At 46.2% G+C, this 12,414-nt stretch overlaps 1 protein-coding gene across 5 annotated transcripts in view; it reads right to left on the bottom strand.

The window, feature by feature from the left end:
* The window catches only part of kalrna (kalirin RhoGEF kinase a), a gene marked incomplete at both ends in the record, with an annotated part of 159,815 nt that overhangs the window by 100,093 nt on the left and 47,308 nt on the right, over positions 1–12,414 (bottom strand). For all 5 annotated transcript variants that reach the window (XM_080535635.1, XM_080535636.1, XM_080535637.1 and 2 more), the window contains one exon: positions 2,429–2,503. In XM_080535635.1, coding sequence (XP_080391761.1) covers positions 2,429–2,503 — 75 coding nt within the window. The remainder of the gene's footprint in view (positions 1–2,428; positions 2,504–12,414) is intronic.

Below are 12,414 nucleotides of genomic sequence, written 5' to 3'. Positions count from 1 at the left end.
GAATTACCACAGTGGAGTATTACTTAGGGCTCCGATACCACAAGAACCAAACCTCCTCCATCTTCTCCGCAAACTCCCAGAACGCACATATAAATCAATGAATACACACGCACACACACACACACACACACACACACACACACACACACACATATAGGTCCTACTGTAAGGAGAGTGGTGTGTTGCTCCTTGGAAAGACTCCATGTCTCCATGTGTGTTATTTACTATGTGTGGAGAGAGGCGCCCTCAGATCAGGGTGAAGTACAGTGCATGTCTGTTTACCCTGGTGCTCAGGGGGGATAGGACTCTCAGGGCAGCAACAGAGAAGCCAGTGGGGGGAGGAGGAGGCCTGGGGAGGGAGAGGGAGGCCAGGGGAGGGAGGAGGAGGCCAGGGGAGGGAGGGGGAGGCCAGGGGAGGGAGAGGGAGGCCAGGGGAGGGAGAGGGAGGCCAGGGGAGGGAGAGGGGGGCAGGGGAGGGAGGGGAAGGCCAGGGGAGGGAGAGGGAGGCCAGGGGAGGGAGAGGGCAGCTACAGAGAAGCCAGTGGGGGGAGGAGGAGGCCAGGGGAGGGAGAGGGAGGCCAGGGGAGGGAGGGAGAGGCAGGGGAGGGAGCGGGGGGCAGGGGAGGGAGAGGGCAAGACAGGGAGGCCCTGAGGGAGGACGTGAGTGACTCTAATCTAGGAGGGATCTTGGTGACAGATCTTTGTTGACACTTTTTTGGGAGCAGCCCCCCTCAGTTGTGGACCTCGCTCCCCTCCCCTCTCCCCACCCTCCTCTCCCTGACAAATGTTCAACAGTCTTTCATCTCCCTCAAGGTCCCCCACCCTCCCACCTCCTTCCCCCCCTCCCCTCCCCCACCCCACCTCTTAGGCTCTGGGCCAGCCCAGCACCATGCACTGTGCCTCATCATGAGATAAGGCCAAGTAAATGACTGTACTGCTGCTGGGGCTGGAGAAAGCCCTGTGATGTATTTTTTGGGGAGGGAAAAACACATTGAGATTCATGGCAGAGTAGTTCCATGTCCCAAGGGAGAGAAAGAGAGTGAGAGAGAGAGGGTGAGTGAGTGGGAGAGAGAGAGAGAGGGGGGGGTATCAGACAGAGAGAGAGAGAGAGAGGGGGGGGGGGATCAGTCAGAGAGAGAAAGATAAATAAAATAAATAAATACATAAATAAAGAGAGGCAGAGGGAGAGATTCTCTACAGCTTAAGGACTGCCGTGAGTTAATGAGGGTCTTATGTCTATTAGACTAAATGAGATTCTCCCTCTATTTTAAATTGAACATTTAATTAGTTTTTTCTTCAAGAGCACCAATTAGATCTTTATTTTATTTTTCTTGTTATTGTCTCTCTTATTCTTTTCTCTCTCTCTCTCTCTCTTGTTTGCCCCCAGCTCTTTTGCCAGCATTTGACCTGATTACCATTGTCATTCAAGGATGACTCAAAAACAACACAACACAAGGGGAAAAGAGCAGTTTTTAGTCACACAAGCTGCGGCGTTCAACTGTGAGGGATTCCTTATTGTCTTAATTAATGAGAATGAATGACGTCATGGATTACTTCAACCGCAACTGTCCTGCTGTACCGCTGGACATGCTCTGTGGTGTTTACGAGACAGGGTGACATCATCCACTGTATCTATAAAGGGGACATGTGATAAAAATGACCTTCTACTGACCCTCTCTCTCCAGGCTGACATGACGAGTGGAGACCAACCCAATCATATCTATGTAAAGGTATCCCTCCACATCAGGATAGCATGTTGGGCCGTAACATGTAATAGTATGGGGGGAGAGGATTGAGTGAACCCATCTGAAGGCCATAAAACCCTGACGTGATGCCTAATATTGTGTCCCGGGAGCCAAGTCTGCACTAAAGGCTCCTTACCTAAGTGACATGCTATGAGTAATGTTGCATCTCCTGTCCCCAGTCCACGGGACAGAGACGATATGATCTGTAAGGAATTAGTGAAATGATGACCTGTCTGGACTAATAGGGACATCACTCTGAGGTCCAGATGTTTCTGGTGCCTTGTGTGCCTTGTGGTGCTGTGTGTGTAATGTCCTAGCCGTATCATCTTGAGTGCTGTGTGTAATGTCCTAGTGTGTCCTGGATTGATGCTCCTGTCCTTTGGATCCTAATCCCTAATCCTTTTCGAGTCAAGAGACAAGAGTTGCAGCAGTCAAAATGAACAAACAGTATTCACATATCCAACATATTAGATGAATATTAGAGATTGTTTAATGTCATGTCAACACGCTGATCCTCATATCTAACAGTGTTTTGGTGCTGGCTGTGAGGCTAAATGTCGCATGTTTAACCATGGCAATCAGCTCAGCGTGTGTTTGCGATGTACAGTGTGCGCTGAGGAGCAGAAGACATGTTCATTTCCCATAGCGGATTAGCGTCGACATTGCTGCACATCGACACTCACCTGACACGAAGGCCACTTTCTCTTTCAGCACAGGCAGGACATCAGACGCCTTAATCCCATCATTCCTGAAGGACCCTGGAGAGAAGAGAGAAGACAAGATTCACTAATCAGCTTCCAGGGCTAATCTCGTTAGTAGATCTACATTCCTGGATAAAAGAACACACTGTCTGATAATGGAAAATCTCCTCTTCTTTTTCTTTTCTACCACGAGAACTTTAAAAGGTTATTTAAAGTCAATCAATCAATCAATCAATCAATCAAATGTATTTGCCTAGTCCTTTTTGACAAAAACAACGTTACCACAAATGCTTACAGTAACAACGTGAACAAAATACACAATATAACAAGTCGTTGACCTGTAATTGGAACAGAGGTCAATTGGACAATTGGTCAAGAAAACAAACAGAACACACAAAAAAAAAGCCAATAACCTCGATCCTCTGCAATGCTATGGTAGGAACACATTACTGTGCCTTCTTATTCATTGGCTTCACACTTTGTGCCCGAATACCTGTGATGCTGATAGGGTGAGGCACGGTGTATGAACAGTACAAATGAGGTCATTTCGATTCAGTCAAACCTTTCCTATATCGACACGCAGAGCCCCACTCTTGTTTATTACAAAGCCATTACTATTACAACGCTTTGCCGCTCTCCTTTTCCCTCTCGTTGACTTTGAACCTGAAGACAGACTTTATATTCACACCATCACCCGGCCACTTTGCTCTCTCTCCGTATCTCTCTTGATCGACTCGGCCGCACAAAAACACAGGGAGAGCGACGCGCCCGCAAGGACATCCATCATATCTTAGAACAACACGGACAAGGGGCGTTCTCCGCACATAGCCGAATGTGATGGGACACACACACACACACACACACACACAGCGTTGAATCATCGCTCAGTGTGTGATCCTGTTGGTGTCTACAAACAACTCCTGCTGCTCAGCCTATTCAGCCTATTACTGGTCATAAACACCCAATCTGCAGAATCTAAACTATACTACGTGTTATTGTGCTCTCTTCACTGTGGAATAGATCAGGCAATAAGAGCATGCGAGTGAAATCGATGAGATGTCACGAGAAAACAGCACAGACTCGTTAAATGTGCATTTCAAATCAATAAGTATGTTATTTACCAGTTTCCTATTGATTTCTATTGGATGAGGTGACTTCTCCCCCTGGATCCATTGTTTTGAGCAAAAAAAATACATGTAATCCATCTCTCTCTCTCTCTTTCTCTCTCTCTCTCTCCTTCTCTCCCTCCCCATCTCCCTCTCTTTCCCTCACTTTCTCCCTCTCTCTCTCCCTCCCCTCCCTCTCCATCTCCCTGCAGGACTCTCAGTTCAGCTGCACTGTCCGTCTGTTCTGTTATGAAACCATCCCTCTCTCGCTCTCTCTCTCTCTCTCTCTCCGTGTGTCCAAAGTCGTGTCCAAAGTGGCGGCTTCAGAAAACAAGCGGCCATGTCCATGGCCTGCTGTGGCTTTGAGACACTATGTCCTCTAAGTACCCCTAAGGACACCATCAGCCACACAATCCCAAATAAATCTGCATTCCACACTGAGTACTCAGTCTATCTCAGCACAAAGACCATGGAAGTATTTAACCTCTGAACTCTGATGGGGAGCTGACTTGGGCTGGGTTGCGAATTGCATAATCTGTAATATTTAGTAGGCATGGTGAGGAGTATGAATGGATGCCTAGTATACATATACTGCATATATATATATATATATATATATATATATATATATATATATATATATATATTAGGCAAGGCCTAATACAACGTTTATTTGTATAGAACATTTTATACAACAGGGGCAATTCAAAGTGCTTTACATACAGCATAAGAAATGACAGCAAGAGGAGGATAGTAAGATTTTGTTTTTTACAAGAATAGATATATATAGAAAATAAATAGATTAACATTTAACAAGATAATAGACAATGAATAAAAAGATATAGATAAAAGTGTTATATCTCTCAGAGATAAATCTCTGCACCTTGTATAACTATCCTACCACGATACAGGATTTAAGTAGCAGATTATCACAGGTAGTGGCTGCACATATTAATATTTCAAGACATCAGCTCTGACCTTGATATTTTGGATTATTACTGCATCTATATTCAACAGCTATCCTTCCCGATGCAGCGTGTGAGATTGCATTTTTTTAGGGTTTGGGCCTGTTTGATTTCTTCAGGGAGTTTGTTCCAGGAGCATGCTGCAGCATGACTGAAAGCCGCTGCACCGTGTTTTGTTTTCACTCTTGGAATGATTAGCTGATTAGTCTCAGCTGACCTTAGGGGCCTTGCTGGAAGGTGGGAGGAGATCTGATATGTAATTTGGTCCATTTTGTGTTTTGTATGCTATTAGGAGTACTTTGAATTCAATTATCTGAGAGATAGCCAGTGTAGAGATCTTAGGATTGGTGTAATGTTTTTAAACTTCTTCATTTTTGTTAGGACCCTAGCAGTGGCGTTTTGGATGAGCTGCAATTTACGAACAGCTCCTTTAGATAGACCTATTAAAAGACAAGGATTTCATACTGCTCATTCACTGAAAACAATCTGTATATAAAATATGAAATTCATAGTCATGCAGTGTGCAAGTATTTAGTATGTAGGCCTAGTTAGTACAAGATTGTGAACGCAGCCTTGATGTCTTACTGCATGTTCCTGACATGCCTGTCAGGCTGCTGAGGCAGCTGGAGCAGAGCAGAGAAGAGGAGGTTAGGATGGACAGCTTCCCGTTTGTTTAAAACATGACAAAAGCTGTTTCCTCTCAGCTTAAGTGGAAGAGCCTGTCCTCCTTCAGAGCAGCGCTCAGCAGTCTGCCAGCCCCTACGATCCCACAGAGCCCCGTAAATTCCTCTCTGTCCTAGGTTCCAGGGAGAGGGGGGAGGAGAGGAGGAGAGGGGGGAGGGCTGCTCTGGATATCAGATCCTCGCCCCATAACCTGAGTTCCATTAAACGGCAAACGGCTCAGAGACATACTTCATCTTCAACTTTATCTGTGATGTCAATGTCAATGTAAAACCGTCCAGCTGCACAGGTACCACCTGCTCATGAAAGAACATCCCAAAAAATGACTCTCGAAATAGTTCAAATAGTGCAAATTAATTACCATATCAAAATAAATATAGTAAAAAGTATGAGGTTAATGAATGCAGCAAATGGCAATAATATAAATATTAATCAGAGTCCCTTTAGACTAGAGGTTGGCAAAAACATATGGTTGTAGGGACCTTGTCATGTAAGCTTTTGATGTTGCGAGTCAATCATTAGGACGGCAATCTGTTGGTTCTGTGATCCGAGGGGTTGACAGCAGGGCATAGGGGACCGAGAGGACATGCTGAAATGTCGAGGATAGAGAGAGAGGGGGAGCCAAAGGGAGAGGGAGTGAGCAAGAGAGAGAGGGAGAGGGAGAGGGAGAGAGAGAGAAGGGGGGGGGGGGGGGGGGGGGTTGAGAGGGAGGGAGGGGAAGAGGGACAAAGAGAAGGAGAGAGAGGGGGAGGAGGAGAGAAACGAGAAGGGAGGCATAGAGAGAGAGGGGGGGGGAGAGAGAGGACAGCAGAGAGATTGAAGGACAGAGGGAAGTTGAACATGCCCATCCTCTACCGTAACAGGTCCTGTCTCTGTTACCATGTGTACATTCCCAGAAGCCCGCAGCAGTCTCTCCCGATCTGTTTCTGATACATTTTAAAGGCATTCTTTATGCTGACGACCTTCAGTATGAATGATTGCATTAAACCTAAAACCATTCCTCCATAACCACGCATGGTCAATTTATAGGAGGCAGTAAGTGCCTGCCTGCGCCGGAGCTGCTGGAGACAGACTGATGACTCATTCACATTCATATCTGAAGGCACTTCCTAAAGTCCTTTATTTTAATAATCTCTTTAAAATGGCATTTAGCTTTTAAACACACACTAATACGACTGGTAGTAAGAGTGTGGCGTAGGAGCATCGAGAAGCAGCACACCTGCTGTGTTTTTATCAGTCATCCAGTGATACTCTAGCACTGACTCATGCTGAGCCATTGGATGATCTGCTGGGTTGAGATAAAAAGCTAATTCTGTTGCTGATTCCCTCGCAATAGATTGCCTGTCCCATAATTGATAAAAAACCAAGCTAAGCTACCATAAATCATTCAAGTCAACAAACCAAACATTTTAGAGAGTCATGACATGCGTTTTTTAGAAAATCTAGTGTTCATTAAATGCATAATTATTCATCCAGCTATTTCCCTTTTTATCATTCGATAGAATTGAGGGTTTGCTTGAGAATTTAGGCTGTTACTAGATTGAAAAAGGCAATTCATCTGATCAGTGATTATGTTCAGAAAAGTCCAATCGTTTCTGAATAGCACGGATGTAAGAAGGTAACTTGTGCAGAGTCATGTAATCAGCAGATGCTTGGTGGTTCAGGAAGGTGTTTCAGGAAGGAGAGAAGAAATTACCTAAGATTGTGTTCAGAATAGCAGTTGATTGTATACGCCCATTTTAAATTTAATTAGCATCCATTTACACTGTCTTTCCCTGATTACTGAACTGATTCATTTCATGGGACCACTTTTATATTGTTTTATAAAAAAAGTGGTCGCATGAAATATTTGTTATTCTAATCTACGTTCTCTACGATATCAGCCATCTCATGTGCAGCCAATGGAGGGGAACGAGCACTTTAGAAAAACAATGTCGCGATGAGCAGACGATTAATTTCGCACATGAATCACAACGCCAGATCAAGGAGGGTATTACATGCACTGGCAAATCCAATGAAGGCAGCTCCAACACTCGTTCATTTCACTGTGAAGACTCCACGTACAAAACAAATGACGGTTTAATTGACTACACACTACAGCAATGAACCTCCACTGAAACCCAGTGTGAACATGATAAACAAAGAGCTGAACCAGACAGGGTCCTAGTCTTTAATCTGAAACACTGAGGCACTGCCTGGCTGGCACAATATGCTTTCATCTTTGTCTGCCCTCCTCCAGAAGCAGTCTCTCACTGGCTGGGAGATGGGATGGTCTCCCATGGCAACCCTATCCACAAAGGAAACCGGGTCATGCCCCCCCCCCCCCCCCCTCCCTCTTCCCCTAGAGATAAACCATGCAGTCGGAAGAAGCAGCACCCCCCACCCCCCCGGTCCCCCACCCCCCGGTCCCCCACCCCTGCCCTGTAGCTTCATCATTGCAGTGTGGGGGATTTTATATCCCCCTTGATAAATTTATCATGCACTTCCCAGACAAAAAAAGGGGCATTTTAGAAGGGGGTGATGAAGCGGGTGGGGTGGTTGGGGAGGTCGAGAGGGAGGGGGTGTTATGAAGCAGACTGTCCCCCACGCTGCGACCAAGCTCCTGCCGTGACAAACCTCTGATGAGGGTAGTAAACAGAGCATCCGATTCTGTAAAACACACAAAAGAAGTCTGTCTAATCCTTCGACTGGGTCGAAGATGGTAAACCCCCTAAATACATCCCTATTTTTTTAACCCCCCCCCCCGCCCCGTAAATCAAGCTATAAATTGTGTTCTCGAACTCAACATAAGGAGACAGGGATGACCTCTGATTTCTCAAACGTGCCTGCAAAGCAATATTATCTACAATGTACCCCAACAAAGAGAAAGACTTAACAGGAAGGAAGCCCTTCGCACACATGTCGGGTCACTGATAGCACATGTCTCCTAATACATCATAATGGTATAAATCTGTACGATTTTAAATATCCTACAGACTCAGAAGCAAGTTTCAAGAAGGAATACGATAAAAACTTGACCAAGTGGCCATATGAGATTCAGATCCTCATTTCCCGAGGGCAGCTTCTGAACAAGGCATTTCCTAAAGCTAGGAGGAAAGTATTCAATGGAAGTTATACATCATTGTGGTTTTGACATGCACTGACAAAAGCATGTGTTTGTTCTTGAATTTACCGCCAAATGACAGCTCCACAATATGAGCAATGTCAATGGAGTCAAAAGGAATGTCTTTTAACATCACTGCTACGAAAGAAAAATATTTCACAATCGAGCCAACTAGAACCAGAAGAACAAAATTATTTCATTTAAGAAATGCTACAGTATGCATAACAGAACATGGTGGTGGTGGATCTAAGTGGCAGGCTACAGAACATATAACCACACCAGCCCAGCTCAGGCCCGTCACTATGGGCGGGCCTCAGGGGGCCAGGCCCCCCCACAGACGTGCTGGTGCCCCCCCAACTGGCAGCCAGATATATATAAAAAAAAAAAAAAAAAAATCATATTTTATGTTAAATGAAGACATTAAAATTGAGAAACAATAGTGTGTTTTTCATTTTGTTGGACGGGATTCTAGTGACAACCAATCATTTGAAAGTTGAAAGTTGAAAGTTGCACGTTACGCACGCTGCTGCTCTCGCCATTTCAGTTGTGTGAGGCGAGCACTGAGCAGTTGAGTGAAATCTGCGCTTTTTGATGGATAAAGCTTTTTGAATAAAGATGGATATAAGAAAGTGGATTACCGGTAAATCCTCGAAAGGTGCAGCTGCACCCAACCCCGATGGACATACGTAGCACCAGCATTAGCGACTGTGGGCAGCCTGACACTAGCACCCCGACGGCTACCACTAGTGAGGTAAGTCCTACTAGCCCAACTGTTAGGGCTAGGGCTACTACTAGCCTTGCTAGCCCCCCGATGAAAGTTTTGTTACTTTTCGAGCCACCAAACAGACTGCTACAAAGCGAGAACATGGACCTGTTCACTGCGGTTACTCTTGTGAACAGTGCATCTGAATGCATAAAATCACTGCGCACAGAGGATGAGTTTACTGCGCTCTGGGACCTCTGCTCTCCTCCAGCCTCAGCCACTGACGAGGCTGGTCCCAGCTGTCCAACTAAGAGAAGACGCACAATTAACAAGAGCTTTGGTGCATTTGTAGTTGAAGGAACGGTTGGACAGTCACAGAGGGACACTGGCGAAAAGACAGAGTTCCTGGGAGTGTTTTACAGTGTTATTGATGCTGTGCAAGGAGAGATGGATGCGCGTTTTGGAGAGCGCAGCTGCAAGCTCATTGGTGCGCTGGCTGCTTTAAACCCAGAGGCCGAGGATTTCATGGATCCATCGAAGGTCACTCCTCTCCTAAGATTAGCTCGAACTGAAGTGGTTGAATCTGAATATGCTGTGGCTCGTGGTGGGTTCCTGGTAAAGAAGATGGAGGACACCTCGTTTCCCCCCAAAGATGGACAATGGACAATAGCCAATATTCTCAGTATACATTCCACTCAGCACTCCAGGCCATGCCAACTGTCATCCAAGCTTATACACTCGCCCTAACTTTGGGAGCGTCTACCGCGACTTGTGAAAACTCTTTTTCAACACTTAAAAATGTTTTCTCTGAGCATCGGCGCAGCATGTTGCACAAGCGCAAGGCTCAACTGATTCAGCTTGCCTTCGAAAAGGACCTCACCCACAAGTTCAAGGATGAGTGGAAGGACTTACTGATGAGGAGATTCAGCACTGAAAAACGCCTCCTCCTTCTTTTCTGAGCCGGGTGTGTGTGTGTGTGTGTGTGTGTGTGTGTGTCCGTGTGAGCACACGCCGTGGTGATGTTTTGCTAGTTGTATTCTCGACAGCTTTTTCAACTGGAGAGATGAGCTGTTTGCACGGTTATGCTATATTTAATGTGCTTTGTGTATAACGTGTTCAATGATCGGTCGGTCATACTGTATCCCTTTTGGAAGTGCACTGATTGCGTGCCAGTCTCCTAATTTTTGTTACGTAGGCTATCCCTGGCATTTATTTAATTCTTGTTCTTGTACGTGTGCCGGGTTGGTGCCAATTATTGACCTGTGCGCATTGTAATGCACAACTTGGCCTCTCCACGCTATAAAGTAACTTGCATTCAAATAATTTTAGCTTAGGCCTACTCGGGTCGACAAGGCCTTGTAATAAACCAGCTTCGCCTGTGTTTATTGTTATGTTATTTGCTGCATTCTGATAATTTTAGGTCTAGTCTTCATCGGTAGGCTACGTGTCCAATTTAGCCTCTGCAACCTACTATGCATGTCAGTGTTGCATGACGAATACCATAGCATATTGGATTATATAAAATAGTTAATAATAATTGTGCCCCCCCATGCAGTTCATTGGCCCACCCTAAGACTGGGCCCTGGTGACGGGTCTGGCCCAGCTATGTTGCTATTACTGTAAACCATGACAGTAGGTTCCACTAACAACAACACATGTGACCGACTACGCCAACACATATCCAGCTGCAGCATCCCTGAGGTTTTGGGAACCAAGGATGGTCTCTGTGCAGTATTCATGCCAGACCCTGGCACTGACACAAATGTCACAACTGCCAATCGCTCTGTGCCAATCAGTCTCACCAGCCTGCTAGTCAGACCTCCTCAGCCAGCACCCAGCGCAGTACCCGCTGTACCCACACAGTCCTAACCGCCTGGCAGACTCAGCCCGCAGGGAGAGAGGAACGCTGATACCGCGCCAAGCCAGCCCAGACAGAGGGAGAACTGGAGAAACCGCAAGAAGGTCAAAGCTACGAGTCATCACTTCATACAGTGTCAGGAAGAAATGGGTTCTCCTAACAGCCTAGGCTTGACAAGTTAACTGACAGGTTCAGCACCTAGTACGTTCTATGGTTGACGGATCAGTAAGCCTACAGTATCCAGAGAGTGTTAGTGTGCTCGTTAAAAGCTTACAGACCGAGAATGAGAAAACACTAACACAAAGATAAAAAATACAGGCCGTCTGTGTATATAGAAGTATGAGAGCAGAGACAGAGCAAAGCATGGATGTAGTGTTTGGTCTTGATCAATATAAAGGTCGGGTGTTTCTTGAATACAGCGCATGCTCCTTGACGGTACCAACGTGTCTTGTACTCGCTTTACGTAGTGGAGGAGAATTAACATGCAGCGTCAGATCATCCTAAAGCTGCCGATAATTAATTGTGACAAAACCCATTTGCCAGTCACAAAGCAACAATGTCTGAGAAATGCCACAGCCCCATTTGTCAGTTCAGTGGGGTTTTTCTCCCTAGAAAGAGCAAAGAGGTAGGGAGAGGGAGGAAGAGGGAGACATAGAGAGGGAGGGGGGGGGGGGGGGGGGTGATGGAAGGAGGGAGGGAGGGAGGGAGGAAGGGAGGGAGGAGGGGTGGGCTTGCTCCCTGGCATAGGGCTGAGCGAGCGGGGGAAAGCATCTGGTATGAAATCACAGTCTGGCGCTGATGAGAAATCCTGATGCAAATGAAGACGGGTCATAACAAATTAAAGGCGTGATTACATCTCCTCGACATCAGTCTGCAGAGGCCCTGAGGCAGAGAGAGGCTGTGTTGGGCCCGACCGCCCGTTTAACCACCTCACTGTATGTCACAGGCACAGTGTGTGTGTGTGTGTGTGTGTGTGTGTGTGTGTGTGTGTGTGTCTGCGTGCGTGCATGCGTCCTTGCGCGTGTGTGCATTACAGAATACAGCCGTGCCAGAGTCCTTGACACACATCTCTGAGGATGTCAATAATCCATCAAGTGAATAAACTCACCTTTTCTCACCTCGTTAATGCAGAGAAAGAGGAGAAGAACTGACAGGAGAGGAATAAACAGAGGGGAGTATGTGGAGGGAGGGAGGGGGATGCGAGGGAGAGAGAGAGAGAGTGAGCGAGCGAAAGAGCGAGAGAGAGCGGGGAGCGAAGGGCTGGAGGAGGAAATGATCAATGTAACCACCATGAGGGCCAATATGACTCCAGGCTAGTGAATATATCACTGGCATAATATATTGATTCCTTCACGCTTGGATCAAATAAACACAATGGATTCATACAGGGTAGGAGTGTGGCAGTGCCAAGCTGTGTCCCTGTGTGTGTTAGCTACAAACGTCCACACAGGACTACAGCAAAATCAAACAATGAGTGTGTATGAGTGTGTATTCAGGCGTGCTTAGGCATCACAATAACAGCGCCACAGGGGAGCGTATGGATCTGTGTCTC

Source organism: Nansenia antarctica (genome assembly GCF_963989245.1).
Source record: "Nansenia antarctica genome assembly, chromosome: 7".
NCBI classification, from domain to species: domain Eukaryota; kingdom Metazoa; phylum Chordata; class Actinopteri; order Argentiniformes; family Microstomatidae; genus Nansenia; species Nansenia antarctica.
This window is presented reverse-complemented; position numbering and strand designations above follow the sequence as displayed.